This window comes from Nansenia antarctica (genome assembly GCF_963989245.1).
Source record: "Nansenia antarctica genome assembly, chromosome: 4".
NCBI lineage: Eukaryota > Metazoa > Chordata > Actinopteri > Argentiniformes > Microstomatidae > Nansenia > Nansenia antarctica.
The window spans coordinates 5,075,272-5,098,542 of record NC_137689.1 but is presented as its reverse complement, the minus strand read 5'-3'; the positions used below and the strand labels follow the sequence as shown (position 1 = coordinate 5,098,542).

At 43.3% G+C, this 23,271-nt stretch overlaps 1 protein-coding gene across 1 annotated transcript in view; it reads right to left on the bottom strand.

Annotated features, from left to right (window-relative positions):
* Positions 1-2,288: 2,288 nt before the first annotated feature.
* The window catches only part of mybpc3 (myosin binding protein C3), a gene marked incomplete at both ends in the record, with an annotated part of 40,766 nt that continues 19,783 nt past the window's right edge, over positions 2,289-23,271 (bottom strand). Inside the window, 13 exons of the mRNA XM_080528084.1 lie at positions 2,289-2,437; positions 4,021-4,035; positions 5,611-5,797; positions 6,556-6,692; positions 7,589-7,748; positions 9,497-9,636; positions 9,794-9,989; positions 10,848-10,936; positions 12,827-12,994; positions 13,742-13,876; positions 20,782-20,970; positions 21,483-21,587; positions 21,742-21,901. Of these exons, the coding sequence (XP_080384210.1) occupies positions 2,289-2,437; positions 4,021-4,035; positions 5,611-5,797; positions 6,556-6,692; positions 7,589-7,748; positions 9,497-9,636; positions 9,794-9,989; positions 10,848-10,936; positions 12,827-12,994; positions 13,742-13,876; positions 20,782-20,970; positions 21,483-21,587; positions 21,742-21,901 (1,830 nt within the window). The remainder of the gene's footprint in view (positions 2,438-4,020; positions 4,036-5,610; positions 5,798-6,555; positions 6,693-7,588; positions 7,749-9,496; positions 9,637-9,793; positions 9,990-10,847; positions 10,937-12,826; positions 12,995-13,741; positions 13,877-20,781; positions 20,971-21,482; positions 21,588-21,741; positions 21,902-23,271) is intronic.

Below are 23,271 nucleotides of genomic sequence, written 5' to 3'. Positions count from 1 at the left end.
TTCTCCGAACTAATGCTATAAATGGTTCAAGGAACCCTATAACATGTAGCATTGTTAAACATATCAATGAATTGACTCCAAAGCAGTTACATGAATGTACTTTTTATTTACATATGACTTTGCTTTTGTCCAGCTCATCTCTATCGTCACATTTTTTAAATCCAAAATGCACCCAGACATCTGACTTTAAGCCTGGTGGTGACTTGAGTGTCCCTGCCATCGCCATGTTTTTAGATGTTAGTGTTGACACCTCACGTTGCGTGAGATATGATAAATTCTTGTAGCGCGAGATCTGGCCACGAGATCTCGTTGCGGGTTGAAGCTGCAAGCAAAAAAAAAAAAAAACGATCTCGGGATTTATGAATCGATAATCGCTCATTTAATGAAGATCGATTCAGAATCGGGAAATCGATTTTTTTAACCCAGCCCTAATTTTAAGTGGCTATAACTTTGCCAAAAATGTATTCTTTAAAATATTCTGGCATCTCTAGCACACAAATGCGCATACCGCATTATCGCAAGCTCCCTGGTTGGACTCTGGCCATCGACATATCCTGCATGTCATCCCTCCTCTCCTGTCTGCATTTGGTGTTAGGTTTTGTCTAACTGGTCAGAGTGCCACTCAAGGGTGCTGGTTCTCCTCCTGAAGCCTTTGGGTTAGGGTATGTAACCTTGGGTCTCTCAAGGAGATGAGGGAGTCATCTCACTATGTTATATCCTATTCCCTGACACCCTATCCAATCACACCTGGAACAGCCCCGGAGCGCTTTGCATGGCTGGACCCTGCCCAGCCCAGCCTATCAAGGCTACTGCATTGCGCGGCCATTTCATTCCACCTCTTCACAAGCACGTAGAAGACAGGCAATCTGGTGATAATGTCTCCTTCAGAAAACCGGGGGTTACACACTGTAACACAATGTTCTCTTTCAGTCAGCTCATTTCGACATCTCAGAAGGTGGACAAGGCCTTGTCCTGTTTAAGCTGCTCCTGTAGGAAGGAAAGGGCTGTGGGGATGGAGCACAGGAAAGGCACGGCAACACGTCTCTCACATCGTCCCTCAAATCCCCTCCACTTGAGATCGACAGACTCCTTGGGCTATATTTACAGGGTTCCCGCGCTGGTCTTAAAAAGCCTTAAAGTCTAAAATCCAGCAATCAAATGTATAAGGCCTTAAAAGGGCTTACGTTTCAGTTATTAGGTCTAAAAAATTAGGTGCTAGGTCTAAAAAATGAGATTAGCTTGTCCTGCAAGGAAATCAGTCCGACCACATGGAAATGAATCAAGCTGGAACCAAAAAAAATGCCAATTCGCTGCCCCCAGGAGAAATGATTGGCGAACGAAGCTATGGCAGGATGACAAAAAGCTATCATAATGGTTTCGCGAATAGGTCTAAAATTATATTCAAAGAGGTCTAAAAAAGGTCTAAAAAGGTCTTAAATTAGACTTGTTGAAACTTGTAGGAACCCAGTATTTAAATGTTGCGAGCTAACCAAACTACTGTAGATGCAAATAAGCAAGTGAAGAGTGTAAAGAAAGAAATGGGCGCGCAATGCAGGAGCTTTTATAAGCTGGGCTGCTGGGTGAGATCGGCCATGGAACGCTCTCCCTCCTGGTCTGTTACAGATGTGATTGAACAGGGCTTCAGCTAATAGGACTGCATATCCCATAGTGAGATATTATTGAACCGAGTCGACTGAAAGAGAACCCCTAGAGCTGGATGTTTTTGTGTGAAAAATAACCCTGTAGATAGTGTAAGAGATGATTATGTCACCTGAGATGCACTGGGTATAATAAGACACACCCTGTACCAACTACAACACTTACAACCCCCTCTTACTGAGAGGCCTAGAATACATAAGCATTTCAATTTAGTCAGTGTAATTCCTGGATAAAGAAATAATCAAAAGTGCCGCGGTTCACTCCTGTATTGAATGCGACATAAATCTAAACCTAAATCTTAAACCTCAAAAATGACAATTATGTGGTTATGTTACAAAAATGTAACATATGTGTCGACACAAACGGATGAAGGTCAGCGGTGGGCATTCATCCTGTGCCACTATGAGCCTTTACCTTTCACAGCATTTCAGCCAGCAACATGGCTTGGCTGGACCAACATACTTCACCCCCCCCCCCCCCCCCCCCAGCCACACACACACAGCCATCCCGGTTATTCCAACCCTTCCCATAACTCCCCTCTGCAGCCACACATTAAACACATAGCTCTATCCACTTTAGCCTTAGTCAGGCTTTGGGTACATTACTACCCAGCCCTTGACAGCATTTGTTCATTCCCACTGGCATTGGAGCGTCAGCCGCACGCTGTGTGCGGCGTGGTTGGCATGCTGCGTCGCCGGTTGGCACGCTGCGTGCTCTGTTGACCTCATAGCGATCATGTGCCAGCAGAGCGGCGTGAGACGCAGCAGTCCTGCTCCACCTGTGCACGCATCAGAATAGAACGGAATAAATAGACTAATTTAATAGACACACAGTGTATGACGGAGAAGAATGGAGTATACAATGTATAACTGTCTCTCTATATATATATAAAATAATAGAATAAGGTAAAACTCAATCGGAGAGAAAGGGTTCCCGCGCTGGTCTTTAATCCTTAAGTCTAAAATCCAGCAATGCGATTCATAAGGCCTAAAAAGGTCCCACATTTCAGTTATTAGGTCTAAAAAATTAGGTATTAATAATGAGATTAGCTTGTCCTGCAAGGACATCAGTCCGACCACTATCTATTTACGCGGAAATGAAAATTTACTTTTGAGTAATTATGGGACTTATTTATTTTAGATTAATTATCCTTCAGACTTTGTTGTCTGTATGGCAGTGAAATCCCTAGTTTCATCACCTCGAGGATGGCAAAAAGCTATGGTGTCGCGAATAGGTCTAAAATGCTATTCAAAGAGGTCTAAAAAAAAGAGGTCTAATTTGACTTGTTGCAACTTGTAGGAACCCTAGAGAGAATCCTGCAAATGATTTACGTTCGTTTTATGAAATTGCACCCAATGACGTGAGCGGACTTGAATTGAGCTTTGCATTTATTTTCCATAAATTAAACAGAAATACACATTGCCACAAATACGCAACAAGTTCTTAACACAGCACAGCATAGGAACCTCTCCCTTACAATGGACTCCAGTGTCAATCAAACAACCCAGTCTTCTGCTACTCCTCAAAGATGATTACATGAAATACATAAACAAACAAACAAATCAATACGGATAAATGTCTTTGACGACCTATCTCCGTTTAGAATGATAAGGTTCTATCTCCGTTTAGAATGATAAGGTTCTATCTCCGTTCAGGGCAGTTCAGAGATATTGAGCGTCAACGTTTTTACATTCCATCATGTTTTGTGAGATGGGAACCTTTGTGTTTTATGAATTACTAACTCAAAAATGTAAACATTTTAAAAATAACACCACACAGGCATTAATAAACACCTAATGGATCAGATTATGTAAAAAAAAAATGTTTTTTGACAAAAATGGAGATAGAACCTTATCATTCTAACGTCACGCTACGTGAGATGATTTCACAGCTAGAGGGGAAGGAAGATGTGCACACAATAGGGGATGGATGAATCATGAACTATCTAATTCTCTCTTGACACTTTCTTTTATTGCCAGGGTCCCAGGGCAGGGCTGTGTACGCCAGGGAGGATAGGACATTCACCCTTTCGTCAACCAGGTCTTCTCATTTCTTGAGGTCTTCTTTGTTGACTTGAGCTGTAAAACAGGTCATCATCTGTAAGCCTTGAATAGTGGCAGAGTAGAAAACATGGGATAACTACACAGTGGTTATTAATGTAGGCTGATACACACATCTCCATTGTTTATTACAACATTTTATTTTATATACCAGTCCGACACTGGAATACATCCAAAGGTCTTTCAGGCAGTTAATATAAAGCCTTATGATAGACACAATATATAACATTTTATATCAAATGTTGTATATTTTATATGAAATGTTCCAGATTCAGGGTGGGGGGGTGGGTTGGGATCTTACCTTGGAACACAGGTTCTGAGGAGGAAAGGGGGGGGGAAGGTGACAGGACAGTGATGGGTTACAGAGAGAAGGAGAGACACACTTCAGGACAGATGGATCATGGAGGCAGGATCCATTCAGAACCTTTGGATTGTACACTGGAAGGGGTAGTGGTAGCCTAGTAGTGGATAGTGAGTCGGACTGGTGATCAGAAGGTCAGGGGAACACCACCACCACATGGGAACACCACCACTAGTGTACGTTTACATTTACATTTACATTTTTGGCATTTAGCAGACGCCGTATTCCAAAGCGACTTACAATCGATACATTTGACTAAGCAAGTGAATCATCAGTTCACCAGTCGTAGCAGGAAGAGTAATCTAGCTCAGGCCAGCGGCCATTGGCAGTCGTCGTAGTAGAATAATATGATTTTTTTTGTGTAGACACTGGAGAAACAGTACAAGTGGGGTAGTAGAAAGTAGAAGTATAGTGTGCCCTTGAGTAAGACTGTCCCTGGAACCTAGTGTAAGTCACTTTGGATAACAGTGTCTGCTAAATGGTTAAAATGTACAATGTATGTACACTGGAAAACATCCAAAGGTCTGTGAGGCAGTTAATATAAAGCCTTATGATAGACACAATCTGAAATGTTAAGAATAGATTATGATCATTCTTCCATCTCAGATTTGCTGTCCGAAATATAGAATATTTCATATGGAAACACACAAAAACATATATGTAATAAATATGAGCTGAGGAGCTTTCATATATGACATTGACATTTTCAGGCATTCATATATGACTTCATATTTGATGGACACATATGCAACAGTTGTATTGAGACAGGACAAAAAAAAGAAAAGGAAAAAAGAAGGTGGCTGTAAGTTGGCAACTGTTGAAGTTGCAATTTTTAATAACCACCATTATGCGACCGTATACAGTAAATGTGACAGCGTCTGGTGAAATGGGGAACAAGTCGGCAGCCGATTTAATGTTCAGACTTTTATTTTGAAAAATGTAAATACATTTCAGCGTTGTTGAAAATGAATGACAGTCAACTAACACAGCTTGTTTGGTGAGCCTGCTAACATTGTAAAGTAGTATTATAGTTAACTAGGTAGCAGTGGGGATTACTCACCCAATCCATTGCGTTGCAGTATTTTGGCTCGACTAGCGAGTTTGTGTTGTGATCCTCAACAACGCTGAAATGTATTTCCGTGTTTTCAAAATAAAAGTCGGATTTTTTTTTTCTTTTTCTGAGTGGGGCAGTCCCACTCATATTTTTCATTTTATTGACAGATACAGTGAAGATTTAGACAGGAAGGATGGGTGAGAGAGAGAGGAGGGATGACATGCAGGATATGCCCCCGGACGGAATCGAACCGGGGACCCTGCGGATACATGGTCAGCGCTTAACCCGCTACGCCACCTAAGCGCCCAAGTCGGAACATTTTGATCGGTTGCCGACTTAGTCCCCTTTTTCACCAGACGCTGTCACAAATGTGCTCTATGAATGAGTGAATATGGATTTGCAGGGCTGGTGAGGCTGTGGGGTGTTAGCGAGCTCGCTGTAGCAGGACAAGGCAGCTGTGTGAGGGGGGTACTTACGGCGGACCTCCAGCTTGCACTCCACCACGTCTTCCCCGCTGCTGTTGACTGCTTTACACATGTACACCCCCCCGTCAAATGTACAGGGCTTACGGATCTCCAGGGTCAGAACACCCTGCTTAGTAAACATACGGTACTTGGCCTCGTTGGAGAGATCCATCTTGTTTTTGTACCAGGTCACTTTTGGCTAAGAAGGAGAAGAGGTTAGAATTACATTTAAACTAGATGCAGTATATGCAAATCAAATCAAATCAAATTGTATTTGTATATATACATTTCTCATAAAATGTGACCCAATGCGCTTCACAAAGAGCAAAGAAGATAAAGCAACAACTAAGATGGGCATTTAAAAGGCGAGATTGAATAAGTAGGTTTTGAGGTCTCGCTTAAATGTTTTCCAGAGTTTTGGACAATCTCAGGCTCTCAGGTAGGGTGTTCCATAGTCTGGGAGCATATATACTGATCATTGATGTACATAGAATATACTGTATCTAAAGGTAATAGTACAAACTTATCTCACATAATAATAATAATAATAATAATAATGATAATTGTCATATTGATTTGGTAGACAGACAGTGTTATGATGATGATGTTGATGTTGCTGTACAAGATTACAGTCACTTCATTATTCATAGGGCTGCGTTCGTAAAATTCGCTCTGGAATCTGATCAGCACTCATGGACTAAGTCAGCCTCTTGTCCAATCAAATTACTTGGTCCCTTTATGGCGTTGAACCCAGTGTGCGCTCCGCTCTCAGAGCAAATTTTACGAATGCAACCATAGTAAGTAGCATACATACTATTTTCCTCTCTCTCCCTCCCTCTGTTCCCCTCCTCTCTCCCTCCTCTCTCCCTCCTTCTCTTCCCCTCCTCTCTCCCTCCCTCAGCCATAGTAGTAAGTCCTCTATCCCTCTATCGTGGAGGCAGAGGAGCTCGTGCTCACCTTGGGGCTGCCTCTGACGGAGCAGCTGAGCGTGGCGTTGTAGCCTGCTATGACCGAGCGGCTCACCAGCGGGTGGGTGAACTTGGGCGCCTCGTCGAAGTCGCGCTCCTTGTAGGTGGGAGGCTTGTATTCCATACCTGATGGACAAGCAGCGCTCGGGTTAGGTTCACTTAGTTCTATGTTGTTTAACACTAGAACAGCCGTGGGTGGGGTCATTTAACACTAGAACAGCCGTGGGTGGGGTCATTTAACACTAGAACAGCCGTGGGTGGGGTCATTTAACACTAGAACAGCCGTGGGTGGGGTCATTTAACACTAGAACAGCCGTGGGTGGGGTCATTTAACAGTAGAACAGCCATGTGTGGGGTCACTAGAACAGCCGTGGGTGAGGTCATTTAACACTAGAACAGCCGTGGGTGGGGTCATTTAACACTAGAACAGCCGTGGGTGGGGTCATTTAACACTAGAACAGCCATGGGTGGGGTCAATTAACACTAGAACAGCCATGGGTGGAGTCATTTAACACTAGAACAGCCATGGGTGGAGTCATTTAACACTAGAGCAGCCATGGGTGGGGTCACTAGAACAGCCATGGGTGGGATCATTTGACTAAGTGAGTCAAAAAATGTGTTATATCTTTGCACTCAATCAAATTTCAGGACCCTCCTTTCATGACTTTTCCTAGATATGTGTGTTCTACCACCCAGTATCCTTACATTTTCAAAATCACGTCAGGATAAGCTAGTATAAAGATATTTTGCAGTTTTTAGTGTGTAGGAGGCAGGCTAATTTACAAAAGGCGCCAACTAGTGGTCTTTGAGTGTAAGTAGCAGCTTCCCATTCTAAAGACTATGGTCATTTGACCCCCCCGAGGCGGCGCTAAGAGTAGGTGAAATAGGCACGGCTGTCCTAGTGTTTACACATATACATACTGTACACGATGACAATCAATAATTATTCACAGCTTGTTGATGCTCATATCTGTGATGTAGTGAGTGTGATTAACAGTGTACTGGCCGGGTATGGGAGCCACCTGTTTTTTGGATGATGGCGCTGTCCTTTGATTCGCAGGGGTCATCGCTGAGACCCACCATGTTGATGGAGTACACACGGAACACGTACTCGTTCCCCATGATCAGGTCAGACACTACGCAGTTAGTACGTCTGTACGACTCATAGACAGTGTACCACTCCTGAAAATGAACCACAACTTTGGTCAACTTGGTCACAACTTTGGGGGTCAACTTTTTTTGTTTTTTATGCAAACATTTAGTTTTTTACATAATCTGACCCATTAGGTGTTTATTAATGCCTGTGTGGTGTTATTTTTTAAATGTTGACATTTTTGAGTTAGTAATTAATAAAATACAAAGGTTCCATCTCACAAAACATAATGGAATGTAAAAACTTTGACGCTCAATATCTCTGAACTACCCTAAACGGAGATAGAACCTTATAATTCTATGCTCACGAACAGTGCATACTGTGCTTATGAACCACTTTTTCGTCCAGGCGAGGCTAGTGGAGGTAGAAATCGGAGGACAGTCTCATTATAATGCATGGAATCGATTGAGAAATGGTATGTTGCAATTCCTCAATCCGTTCCATGCATTACAACAAGCCCATTTTCCGATTTCTACCTCCTCCGGCCTCCCCTATTTTGGTCACTTACACTTCATGTATACAAAGTGAAATCTAATTGTCAATGAATGTTGTTCCAAATCTAACAAAAGAGTGAATGAGTAAATACTTATGCTATTTTGTATTACTTATGCTATTTTGGTGCTACCAAAAATGTAAGAAAACAATACATTTACTCTGCCTGCTGAGTGGTTGCTGAGAAGATTAATCCACATGCCAGTACCTATGAATGTGTGCCAATCAAAGGGGCACCAGGAACCCCCGCCACTTTTATATTTAGCAAGTGGAACATCTCTGATATCCTATTGAGATATTGTTCTTTGTAATGCGATCATCTCGTATCTACAAGCCGGTCCATTGTGAGATGAAGGCAATTAATTGGTTGGTGTGAAACCCGACCAGGCAGCTTTCATATAGCCAGTAACCTTGCGGCGGCATAAGTACAATGGCTTTGTACGTCACTCCTCAGACAAGCCTTATAGGGGAGTAGGGGGGCCAAGGCTATCAGGCTAAGATTAGGGCATGCCAGCCCTGCTGTGCCCCCAGGGTGGCTGGGGGGTTGAGGAGGGCAGAACCTTCTGCAGGGCAGTTGGAGTTCAAACAAACAGGCCCAGAATGCAGCTCTCCTTGCCCACAAGGGCTCTGTCCCCTGCTAGGCCTGACCGTGTCACAAGGGTGGGCTAAAATATCCCTCAGTCACCACGTAGCGTTCTTCCCCTGACATAGTGTACATACGTTACTCAATTATGGGTGTGTGGCGGAGAGCTTAGCTACCTTGGCTTGGCAGTGGCGCGGTTATTAGACCCAACGGTAACACACTGAGAGCCGGGCATAGTTGACGGTGAGCTGAGGCCTGGATACTAACAGCTATTATCAGGGAGCTCTTATCACTCTCTCTCTCTCAGAGGACTGACCTCTGGGTGCCAGTTGGGGGATGAAACATTAGCCTCTTCATGACTTAGATATTATCTACTGAATCTGCTAGCAAGGGCAGACATCGGACAAGAATATTCTCTCATGGTAGTTTTATTGTAATATACATGACTAGGGTATGTTTTTTTGTGTGTTTTTTTAAAAATCACACAGAAACAAACTGTTTGTACTCCCTTGGCGGCATTGATTAAAACAAGGACCACTAGGCAACATTGGTAAGAGGTAGTTATGAAATGTTGAATTATTTCAACTACTATTTCACCATAGTCACTGTCACCACATAATTTTTCAATACCATGTAAATGCAGTGGAACAGTTCCGTAACAAATAAACGCTACCTGCTACATTTAAGATAATCAAATCTCACCATGGTCTTTTTGTCAGCCTTCTGAATAGTGTAGCCAGTGATCTCACAGTTCCCACTGTCCTTGGGTGCCTTCCACTCCAGAGCCACGTTGGAGCCCCACACGTCCGCGATCTTCAGAGCCACAGGAGGCCCGGGCAAATCTATCGAGAAGAAAACAAAGTCTCTTGAGAAACCATTACCCTGGAGTCTGTTTTTAATGGAAATACAATGAATACAGTATGTAAAAAAAACAGAATCAGTCGTGCATTTTTAATAGAATGGTTTTCTAAGCCGTTAGAGGAAGGGTGGAGGCCTCACCCACGATCTGGATGTTGATGCTGGCCTGGTCCTCCACATTCTCGATCTGCACCTGCAGATCATACTTCCCAGAGTCAGCGCGCTCTGCGCTGCGGATGAACAGGATGGTATCTGTGTCGCTGTTCCTCAAGTTGACCCTTTTAGGGTTCACAGGCTCCCCACCTTTCGTCCAGGCCACCTTAGGCCGAGGCTTGCCCTAAATGAGGAAATTAGATATTACATAACAGTCTACAGTATATTATGTATACAGACTACATAGTATACAGTATATATATATATATATATATATATATATATATATATATATATATATATATATATATATATACTCAAATCTAGACTGTGCTATCTTGGCACTTCTTGCATTACCTCAGTAATTATTTACTGAGGTATATATTGTTTATTTATATTATTTATTACTTAAACATCTCATTCATTGCTAGGGATGATGATGATGATGATGATGATGATGACTGGCACACATCTCTAAACTAAAACAAGTGAAATACGATATTGTGATATTTGAATGGCTTATATGAACATGGATAAATGGCTTATATGAACATGGATAAATGGCTTATATGAACACGGATAAATGGCAGTGGATCAGAGTCTTTGGCCACAGGAGCTTTGAGCGGAAGGTTTCTAGCAGTCACAGTAAGATGCTTAGGAAATTCATGGCTCTGTTAGTTGTTAACCTGTCGATTGCATATGTTACTTGGATACAGTTTCCAAACTGGAGATGGATGTGTATTTATAGTCTCGAAGGAGAATAAGAAACCATGCTAAGTCGTGTCAACAGTAGCTTTAGTATTGCCCAGCATAAAAAGGCATAGTGTGAATTAAGGTGTCAAAGTCAAAGGTAGTGTAAGGATGGAGGGCTGTCAAAGTTGAATAAAATGAATATTTTGTCACTCAATGTGCAGCAACAAAGAGGAAAATAGCCATTTCTGGTTTCTGTGCTAAAGTTGTTGATAATATATCATAACCTCCTCTTATTCTTACACCAGTGCACACCAAAGACAATAATGTGTGATCTGCTTTGCCTCCATACCTGGAAAGGGATGGCGAGGTTGATAGTCTCCCCTACTATCTTGACCAGAGTCTGGCGGAGGTTTCGAGGCATCCAGATTTTGGGACGCTCTGTGAGGAAAGAATGATAAAATAGCAATGAAAAAGTCTGTTTAACCACAGTCGTCTAAGGGAATAATGATCCAACTTGGGGGTTTCTGGATGAGACTGGTCAATGGGACTGAGATTGTTTTAGTATGTTTCAATGTTGATCATGCCGGTACCATTTACTTAGTGTAGTGGTTCTCAACCCTCTCCTCAGGGAACCCCAGCCGCTCCACATATTTGATCTGTTCCACCACCAGCACACCTGATTCAACTAATCAAGTACAAATCCTAATTGATTTGTATGTGATTAGTTGAATCAGGTGAGCTGGTGGAGGAACAGATCAAATATGTGGAGCGGCTGGGGTTCCCTGAGGAGAGGGTTGAAAACCACTGACTTAGTGTAATGGTAAGTGTTTAGCATAATATGCGAACAACTTGTTATGTGTAGTTATGTGTTTTTAGCATGTCGATGTTCTCTCAGCATGTTGTGATGTTATTAAAATACCGTTTAGACCTTCGTAGCGATGTGTTTTGTTACCCGCTAGCTGTTAGCATTGTTCGTAGCTGTGGCTGCGTTTAGAGTCACTTTTCTGCCATTCAGTGTTTGAGGTGTAGGCCTACCAACATTCAAATACGCCTGTCGTGTTCAATTTTCTCCCATTTCAATGTATGACACATCATTTGAAAGCTTACAATCTGTAGTTTAAGCACATGTAACAAACTGAAAAATGACTTTGCCTTCTGGTTGCACATTTCACCAGACCGCGTCACATATGTTAAACGCTGCTCGTGCACATTATCAAGCCTCATCTGTGACCATGAGATGACAAGAGCACGTGCTTGTCCAGGCTGCTGCCAATCAGACGCTAGTATCGTCCTGTCAGCAAAGCGGAAAGTCTGAGGGGCTTGACTGTGCATCTGAGACCTCAAAATACACCAGCCAGCTAATCTGTGAGGTGCTGAGACTGAAGAAGCTGATGACCTTGGGAATGTATGTGTGTGTGTGTGTGTGTGTGTGTGTGTGTGTGTGTGTTAACAAACATGATCTGGGCCACCATGTAATGTAGTTAGTCGTGGCTAACTTTATGCGCTCATCCACTAAACATCTCGAACTACCAAGAAATAGGAGAGGAGATGACAGCCAAACACCTTTTTTCAAGTTCTATCGCACCCTATGGATTGCAAACATGATGTCCAGTACAGTGCTAATGTTTCCTTAATCAGGGGTATAGGACAGAATGTCTTGGTCGTGTATTCATATGAGTTCATACTCGAGGCCTGTATCCAGAGGCGTCATTCGTACAGGGGGCACAAAGGGCACGTGCCCCCTCAGATTTCTCCTGTTTTAAAATGTTTCAGATGTAAAATTATTGGCTGAATTTAAATTTGAAGCCCATGTTTCATCATAATTATTTATTTAAAAAAAAAGATCCATCAGTTGTATCTTGCAATGTGGGCACACTGACTGGGCCAGGCAAACAATATCTCTCTAATACATACATACACTTCCTTTACTATACTTTACTATACTATACTTTGCAGAGCAAAAGTATGTCTAGGCAGGGTGCTGGATATTCCAGTGTTTGCAGTAGCGTCAGATATTGAGGAGGAAAGAAAGTGTAGAGTGGCACACAGCGTAATGTGATTTAAGCTATGGGTGAGCAGGAGGTTTGTTTGCTATAAAGCCTATTGATTCCTTATGGCTCTAGAAAAAGGTTTCAGGTGTTCGAAAAAATCCAAACATTTTCTGGACACTCCACTGGTCCTCAAAAACAATGGGTGCCTATTATGGGTGCCTGGCTGTATGTCAAAGACAGTAAAAAAAAAAAATATAAATAAAAATTTAAATGGGGATTCAGTTGTTGGCCAATTGTTTAGCGCAAAACGTCAATCAGTGTAGCTGTAATTTCTTACGCATAATCTCCCGGATGGTGACGGCCTGTGCCAGGGAGGTCGGGGCGCTGGGCCCCGCCAGGTTGTACGCCCGCACACGGAACTGCATCTTCTCCCCGGTGGGAAGATCCCGGATGATCACTGACGTCCTGTCTGTCAGACCCTCGAAGGCTGGCACCCACTCGTCCGCTGTGTGCAAAGGGGGAAAGACGTGTAAACGCCCAGCGCCCAACCTCCTACATGTCACTCAGTCAGTCGTCCACAAAACACACCTGGGTCGAACAGTATTGGAGATACTTTCTAATACTTTCGCTGTTTGTTTGAGCCTGCCTGGAGTAATGCCAGATAGGTGGTGAGACTTGCGCTTTTATAATTTGAGACTATTGTCATTGGTTTCATTGTGTCAGTCAAATTGAATTCAAGCACTTCTATTTAAAATGATTTTAAATACTACTTGATGTCTCCCAGTTGTTTGTCACAACCAGGCTAAACGTTTCTAGTTAGGACATTGACATTTATTATTATTCTAGCCAGTTCAGCATAGCCAAGCCATAGACCTCTGGGGTTGCTGCTGTAATCACATAAGCATCGTGCTAATGTTCCGTGGCTCAGGGCTATCAGTCCTCTCTGCACAACGCAGACCCTGAGGTGTTGTCAGACTGGAACCAGAGCTTTTTTAGATAACGGCTGATCAAGGGGTTTAAGATAAAGTAACTCCAGGCTTCAGTAAAGGGGTCAGGCTTAGCTGTCTCAATGTCAGGCATATCTGTCTCAATGACCGTAGAGTCTTCAGGTAGCTACTGTCTGTTTGGTTGGAAGTGTTTTACTGACACATTTTCTTTCTTGTTAGACGGTAAATTGTTAAAGAGTATTTTTCCAATTTCACATAATAGCTTTGAACCCATTGTGTGTAGGCGACTGGGGAACTGCACTCACAGCCCTCCTTGCAGTACTCGATGCCGTAGCCATCCAGGTCAGACGAGCCTATGCGGTCAGGCGCTCTCCACTTCAGCGATATGGTGGTGTCGCTGATGTCATCAATGACCAGTCCAATGGGCTCACTGGTGGGGGCTGAGGAAGAGGGGGATAGAGAGGAGGTGGAGAGGGAGAGGGTCAGGTTGGTAGCGTTAGTTAATATACTGAGTACCAGTGAAATGTTTGGATACATTGAATTCAATTGAATGGGGAAGTGTGTCCAAACTTTTGACTGGTACTGTAAGAAAGCAAAACAAGGAAGTAGATAGTGGTGGTGTCACTAATAGCTGATTCCAAATAGATACAGCATTGCAACACCCCAAAAAAACATTTAGATGCCTGGTCTGTGAGCAGTAAATCATTTTCATAATTGATGGCGTAGACACGTCACATGACAGGTAGGGTATTTTTAGAATTAGAATTTAGAGTTTATTTTGGAATTACGTCTTCCTGTCAACAATGCTTCAGCATCAAAGCAGCTTAAGGTGCAGATAGGGTGTTGTTGCTATAGGTAGCAGGCTAGCAGCCATGGAAACTATGGGCTTCCAATAGGATTATGAGTCATCTAGTGAAATACAGTATCTCCAACCTTACCCGCTGCATAAGCTTTGTGTAAAGCTACCCTGAAAGCAGGCATGGAGATAGCAGTATCACACGAGATAGTGTTGACATTGCAGGACACCGCTTTAGTTAAAGCAGACTAGGTGCATTAGTGTTGCTCTGGAAACCCTGAGCTCTAATGGAAATCCTTGTCATGTCATGTCTGAATTACCATTTTATTTTTACGGGGATATATGATATGACAGTGATAGAGATATGTTACCGAAACCTGCAGCCGTGCACCTACGGTATTCTATCTTTGTGAATCTTACAGAAAAGCGAGCGTGAGCTATGCCTAATCCCTTCAAATGTCAGGAGAGAGCGCATCATCTTTCTTGATTCTGTCTTGTGCCATAGCTTGTTGCCAAGTGATTTGGGACAAGATGAAGGGCTTGTTTAGAACAACACAATTGGGGTGCACCCCACAGAGGCAGGCTGAAATAAGTCACAGGCGAAAGCCACCAGGGGTTGGGTTACGGTGTGGCCTTAACCCCCGGAGCCTATCATTCTATGTCAGAGGGTTAACCATGAATGAGGACGATGTGAGCATGTAACAGAGGTCAGAGGTCACGCTGTGTTTAGAGGTCAGAGTAGCAAGCAGCACAGTGAACATACTTCTCAGATAAATCAATTTCCTCATAGAACATGTACTCACATAAATTTTTTAGATCTCAACTGCCAATGCAGAGAGACTCAACAACCATATCAGATCTGGAAGCGGTTCACCTCCTTCCTTTGGAGTTAAAGGATATACTGCTCAAGCTTAAGTTTACTATCCATCTACTTTCATCAACTGAGAACGAATAGCATAAAAAACACTAACAATAATTTACAAAAGTCACAACAGAACCACATAAACCACAGCAGTCAACCAAGTCTTGCCCCTCTCTCTCTAACTTATTGTCACACTGTCAAATGAACACTTTAGTAAGGTAAGTAGCCTACTTATCGGTGCGATCTAAGAAGTTCAGAGCCTGAAGGAGAATAGATAGATAAAAGCCTACTGAGAACAGGTGCGGGCTCTGGTTCAGGCTCGGGCGCAGCGGGGGGGGCAGGAGCGGTCTCCGCGGGGACCCCCTCCGCAGACAGGGCTCCATCCTCTGTTGGGGGTGCTTCTGGGGCAGGGGCAACAACTTCTCCCCCCTCCGCAGGCTCAGCACTGGCGGCCTCTGGTGCTGCCGGCTCCTCCGGTGGAGGTGGGGGGGGTGCCGCTTCCACTGCCTTAGCCTCCTCCGCCGGGGGTGGGTCCGCTGGGCCGGCGTCTGCGGGGACCTCCTCTGCTACCGGCTTCTTCTCCGCCGTCTTCGGCAGCATGGGTTTAGTCATCCTGCCTTCTCAGTCGGAGCTAACGCTAACGTCCTGCTCGAAGAGTGTCGTACTCCTGTACTCCTGTTTCGTGTCTCGCCACACCACCTAGCTCTACTCCACTCTCTCTCTCTCTATCTCTATCTCTCTCTCCCTCTCCCTCTCTTTTTGCTCTGTGCTCTTAGTGATAGGACTAGACTGCAGCAGCTAGTTCAGCTGGGTCAATGTCCTCTCACCCACTCAGAGAGAGCAGCCTCAACAGTAGCAGGCAGCTAGTCCCTGTGTCCTAAAGCAGCTGGTCCCAGCCTCGCAGCACTAACATGCCATTATTTATAGAGGTTGGGATGCCATGGATAGTTTCCTAATCAGCAGTCTTACAAGAGACGGCTCTGTTTGGATACCTCTAGTGTTCACGCTGCAAAGTCCCAAAGAAGGATGAGAAGGTAGCAACGGAACCGGAGTGAAAAAATAAGAGATAGAGTAAATGAGAGCTTCTTAATTCCTAGAGTTTCTGTCCTGAAGAGGACGGAAAGTCATTTTAACCAAATAAGTCTTATTTTACCCATGTGTGACACGTTCTAGTCTTTTGGTCCGCATGTCGGCAACCAATCGAAACGTTCTGACACGGAACTACGTTTCGACGTTGTTGAGAATCACAACACAAAGTCACTAGTCAAGCCAAAATACTGCAACAACGCAATGGATTGGGTGAGTAATCCCCACTGCTACCTAGTTAATTCTAACACTAACTTTACATTGTTAGCAGGCTCACAAAACAAGCTGTGTTAGTCAACTAGCGATGTGTCAGTGACTTTCAACAACGAGGAAATGTATTTATTTTTTTTCCGAAAGAAAAGTCTGATCATTACACCGGATCCCGATATGAGGACCAAAGCATTAGAACGTGTCACAGATGTGTTGTTGAGTGGTTACAGGTGCCCACAGCTGCATAGCATACCTTACTTGGCTTATGGACTAATGTAGATAACACCCCAGAGAACATAGAGAACATAGTGACAATAACCCTCAGCACTACGTCTCCTAAAGACACCCGCTTTCCCCTCTACTGTATCCCTAAGAACTTCTATTGCCCCCCTTGTACTGTTTCTCAGTTTCTCCAGTATTATAAAAAATAAAAAAAATAAAAAAAATGTTTTAGTAGAAGGCGATAATAGGGAGAAGGTTTTTCCTTCTATCAGTGGCCCCGGGCCCGAGCTAGATTACTCTTCCTGCAACGAATGGTGGACTGCTGATTCACATGCTTAGTATTCAAATGTATTGATTGTAAGTCGCTTTGGAATAAGGCGTCTGCTAAATGCCAAAAATGTAAAATGTAAAAGCACATTATTACTATACTGTAGCCTACTTTGTCAATTGAAAGCACTGCCTTTGAAAATACATTATATCATAAGCCATACACTCAAAGATGAAAAATATACAGTAGAAATATGTAATGATACAGTATTAATGAAAAAAACAACTCAAAACATGTTTTGGAGGAGATAATAATGAACACATACACAGCTTAGAGAACATGTGTGGGTATTGTTCATTCATAGATACATCTGACTAGATCTGTTAGTGGATAAATACATTGTTGTGTGTTTAAAGGCACCCTCAAACAGGAGGCGGCAGTGTCTCTCTGTTCTTTGCCGCCTAGCATGGTACCCAAGCGAACTTTGAAAGGAAATACCATCAGAATGCCTTCGTCACAACATATCAGCAAAGTAGCTTTAAGCTTTGTGGCATGTGTACAGCTTTATCTGTACTCAGCACAGTGGGCTTAATGGCAGTTTGCCACCTTGCCCAGTTTGGCACGGCTAGTCTACGGTAGACTACAGTGTGTAGTGCAGTAGCACAGTAGTCCATATAACGTGTGAATTAATGAATGAATGAATGAATGAATGAATGAATGAATGAATGAATCGTTTAATGATGTGGTAGCCCAAGTGAAAAAAAAGTATACTTAAGTGTATTGAAAATAGATTGAAAAGTATAAATAGTATGCTTAAAATATATTCATGTTTTTCTATACTTACTTAAGAGTGCACTGTGTTCGAACAGCAACAATGCAGGCTCACTGCCACGTTTTTGGGTAAACAGCTGAGGGATGGGGCTCATGAAATGTAAACTCTCAGTTTAATAGAAAGGCTGTGGCTGCAAGGACGTCCGTGAGATCAACTTTATAGTTGTAACCATGGGGGGATTCCATCAACCTCGCTGAAGGAAAATCCAGGCTTATTTTGATAAGTCTTGAGAGACTAAAATATGTCTGGATTTTTTTTTATAAATCTTGAGGGATTTATCAACATAAGCCTGGATTGTCCTTTAGCGACGTTGATGGAATACCCCCCATGTTTTTAAGCTATACAGTGTATGTTTATAAATACATTGTTTACAAACAATGGAGTAAAACCAACTTTTATGCTCTGATGGGGTCAGACAGTTGATCTAAGCTCATGAGGCAGATTCTTCTCAAGAATTTCCCAGTACATGGCTCCATTCAATGGAGACCGTGGCGGTGGAATGCATTGTCTATTCTTTTTTCTATGACAACAGTACCCGCTTCTTCCAGATCTTTCTAGAGTGGTTCCTGGGCTACTCTTCTGACTAACTTTCTGACTGCCCGGTGAGAAATCTTGCGAGCAGCTCCCGTGTTGTACCATTGAGAGCATCCTGACAAACTGCTTCACAGTGTGGTATGGCAGCTGCTCTGTCTCCGACCGCAAGGCCCTGCAAGCGCATCACCGGTGCCCAACGTCCCTGCCATCGAGGACCACCAGGAAAGTGTGTCTGCGGAGGGCGTGAGGCATCATTAGAGACGCCTTTCACCCCAGCCTCTGTTTGCCCTCCCTCCACCCAACAAGCGGTACAGGACCCTCAGTACCCGCACCAGCAGGCTCAAGAACATTTTCTTCCCTACAGCTGTCCTAAGGCGTTGTTAGGGACTTGAAACATTGGGGGCTTAGTCCAGCCCAAGTTTCGTTGACGGGGGGGGACAGAACCCTTTTTATTTTTTTTCCCAGGATCCGGAGATCCGGGGTTATTCATAAAACATTGGGGGCTCGAGCCCCGGATGCCCAGGCCTAACGACGTCACTGCAGCTGTCACCATGTTTGTTGAATCATGGTCCTTGAAATCCTGATGTCCTTGTCAACACATTCCTCATTTGAACATACAATGACCAGTGGATCTGCTGGGAGTTATAAACCAGAGCATGCTGTGATATATAGGCTAGCATCCAAGGATTTTAATGTGCTAGTAGTGGGAGAATGCATATAAACAATATCGCCTGAAATTTTGCTTATATCCGTTTCCTACACTCAGAAGACAAAAGGAAGCTGAGTCTGATTCTGACTTTCTTAATTACATTTTGTATGTTATTTGAAAGAAAGATCATCGTCAATAATAGACACCCAGGTATTTATAATGAGTTCTAACTCACTCAATTGGGGCAACACCCTGAATACATACAGATGCATTTTTCTGTGATCTGGAAAATACATACTTGCTTTAAGTAGCCTACCAATTTCTCAATCAACATTCAAGTATAATTAGGACCAAGATAAGGCAAAACTTATGGGCTTCTGCTGCCAGATTTATATATATATATATATATATATATATATATATATATATATATATATAATAAGTATATTTAAAAACAAGTATACTAGAAATATAATACTTAAGTATACTTAAGGTATATCTGTCAAGAGTACAGCATGTCTTGAGGTGTCTTGTTCAGTGCATTAATACAGTGTTTACTGTGCAGTATGCATTGCGATCACGGTAGTTTATACTCTATGGTGTGTGTGTGTGTCATGATTTAGTTGATCGCCCAGCAGGTCAGTATGAGTGTAAATAAATCATGTCCTGCAGCTGTCACTATAAGTTGTGGTTGTGTGACAGCGTAACCAGACAGTGACTGATGACTTCGGCTGACCTGGGACCCGATGTTTGACAGGTCCCCCGTGTGACCATTTCCTGGAAAGACCACACCGAACATGCCCATGCTCCAGCAGGACGACAGGTTGAGCTTGACTTCACCTCAGAGCACTGGCGGACTCAGGGGGGGGCAGGGGGAGCGACCGCCCCTCCTGGTGCCCCCACTGTTGAAAAACGTCTGTCTTAAGTGCCCTTTTGAGTGTCAAAAATGCCCTTTTGAGTGGCAAAATTAGAGGATGTGCCCTATTGGCTGCCCTTCCAATGGTCTAAACTTGACCATGTGACTGATGGGGTCCCATGTTGTGCAGTAGGTGCCCTTTTTTTCTTTTCGCCCCCCCTGCCCTTCAAACAGCCTGAGTCCACCACTGCCTCAGAGTGACCCTCCTCAGGAATACCCACACCGTGGCCTGGGGTGGTCCAGTGGTCTAGCACAGCGGTCTACAGTGCACACATATGCCCATGTCGGCATGGGTTCGAATCTGGCCCATGCCCTGCTGACATGCCCCCTCTCTCTCCCTTCTTCTCCTTACTTTCCTGTCTGTCTTCACTATATCTGTCCAATAAAATGAAAAATATGAGTGGGAATGTCCCACTCAGAAAAAATAACTTAAAAAAAGGAATAACCTACATACATAAATACATAAATAAATAAATACAGCACATGACTGTGCCCCAGCATGAGCAAGACCACAGGTCAAACACCACTGATCCTCAGTGGGACCATCCTCAGGAGTGACAACATGAAATATGACAATTCCAGCATGACCACCGGTCAAACACGACTCTGTGTGTGTGAATATTCTCATCTATCATTCTCTTTGCTACAGTGTGTGAAAAATAAACAATCTCTGTCCCAGTCTACTGTAACAAAGATCATAGCTACTGATTGCGACCTCAAAACCTTATTTGAAAAGCCAGGGAATGTACGTTTCATACAAAACTTCAATCTTTATCTCCTACCCCCATGAAAAACCTACACAATACTGCATACCTCCATGTATTTAGGTACAGAGCTTTGGAACAGAACATAATACAAAAAAAACATCTCACTTTATGAGGTTCCTAGACAACCTATGATGATTGGATCCAGCATGTAAGCATGGCAACAAGGGCCAGTTAAAATCCGCAAGGGAAGAAGAAAAACTCACCAATCGGTACGAAGGGCTGTGAGGGGGCACTGGGGCGTGACATGCCAATGGCGTTGACGGCATAAACACGCATCTCATAGGGCACTCCCTCGATCATCTTCTTGGCCTCGTAGGTCGTCTCTGTGTAGGGGTCAAAGTTGAGCCTCATCCACCGGTAGCTCTTCTTCTTCTTCCTCTCCAGCACGTAGCCTAGGAGGAACACGTAGAACACCATTACTGCACAACAACACTTGAGACATGTATTTAATAGATCAATTCTATATATTTTTTCTTTGTTACTGTCTGCAATAAAACAGAGAGCTTTGTGCTCAGAACTATACTGTACATGCATACAGTAGAACACACTTAACACTAGAACAGCCATGGGTCTTTTGACCCTGTGAGCAAAACATGTTTAATATCTTTGCACTCGATCAAATTTCAGGACCCTCTTCCTGACTTTTCCTAGATATGTGCGTTCTACCACCCAGTATCCTTACATTTTCAAAATCACATCAGGATAAGCTAGTATAAAGCTATTTTGCTGTGTTTCTGTGTAGGAGGCAGGCTAATTTACAAGCGGCCAACTAGTGGTCATTGTGTGTAAATAGCAGCTTACCATTGTAAAGAAGGCGGTAAAAAAAAAGCACGGCTGTTCTAGTGTTAACACCTAGACAGATATGGTCACCTATTGACCCATTCTTCATGTTATGGTATCTTACCAATGATTGGCTGACCCCCATCACACAGGGGGGGGTCCCACTGGGCAACACAGGAGTCCTCTCCAACGCTGAGGATCCTGGGGAGCTGGGGGGGGTCTGGTACATCTGGGGGGACAGAAAAGGTCGTGAAAATAACAAGCAGAACAGAAACGTAACTATAGAATGAACTAGAAAAGGCTGATTGCTTCCCCCGACTTTGCTCAACAAGGAGAAAACAAATTGTTTCAATGATGAGTGCGGCAACAGTACTGTATCCTACCAACAACTTTAACGTTGATGTCGGCCTTGTCCTCTCCGGCAGCGTTGCGTACGATGACAGAGTAGACGCCCTCGTCTGACCTGTCGGCTCCCTCGATGGTGAAGACACAGTGGCCCTTGGTGCTCTCCACGTGGACCCGCCCGTCTCCGTCAGTGATCACCTGACCCCATGAAGACAGACGGGACATGAGCAGCACCGATTACTGTCCGCGTCCTCCTTCAACATGCTGATCTAGTGATCAACTCCAAAGGGAATGCCCGATCCGTCGCAAATGAAGCAGCTTCTCCTCATCATTATACTGAGCTGATGAGATTGCTTACTTGTCAAGACCAGCTGACAGAGGATCAACTAAGGATGGCATTTCCCCAAACACACTGGTTGGGAGGAATTTACCCGGGTCAGTTGTAAATTCAGTCTTTGCCTCAGGTGAGGTCGACATGCAAAGGCGGCTCATACTTACTGTCTCCCTCTGGTGTTTCCCTTTTGGCGTCTCTCATGTTAGTGGAGGATTCAGAACATGCTCTTACCTGATAGGCATGGATGGACATACCACTACATACCACTACATACCACTACATGCAATCTTTTGAATGATTTTGAAATAGATGCGAAGGTAACAGTTTATGATCATTTCCAAATGATAAGCCTTTTGTTTTAGCATTTGTAGTTTGCAGATTTTTGCAGTACCTAATCTAAAGTTCAAGCTCAAATGTAACCTAAAATTCTCTAATATTATAATTATAATTATATTTTAATTTAATCTTATTCAGAAATCATCAAAACTGAGCTGAGATGTTATAATAAAGTAAAAAATAAATAAAATAATTAACCAGTTTGTCATGCATTTCTAACACCACACATGTTTTTTTTTATCTCCCCCTCAAAATACAAGTAAATACTAGTATTTTGAATGTGTGATTAATCATGACTAATCTGATTAATCGCAAAATATGATTGTGATTAACTTGATTTAAAAAAATGTAATTGATTGACACCACTACAAATAATTAGTATCTTTATGAATATATAAGTATTCATAATTCATTAAGCATTAAGCAATGTTGCAATAACAATGTGTTAATAGTGAGTTCATTATTTAATAATGGCTTAGAAAGGGCTTATAAATGAAAGCTGTTATTAAGTGTTGCCGAGACAAAGCATCTGCGTGTGAACGGTGTGGCTGCACTCACTGTCCTGTCTCCCAGACTCTCCCAGGTGTGGACCATCACACCCTCCGGCTTCGCAGAGCTAGCCTACATGAGCAGAGCAGCAGAGCAGCACAGCATAAAAGCCAGGGAGAGAGGAGACCAGAAGGGATACTACTTCCCCTCTCGTCCTCCCCTTCCCCCCAACAAACCTCCTGTACCCAGCCAATCGACCAATCACCTGAGGGCATTAACGCTGTCAGCCACCTGCAGAGTCTCCTACCTGTCTGGATAGGTGAGGAATTCGGATGGCACCCTCTCACCCGTGACAGAATGTCTCAACCGACATGTTAATTCAGTTACTGAAGCAAGTTAAATTATCAGT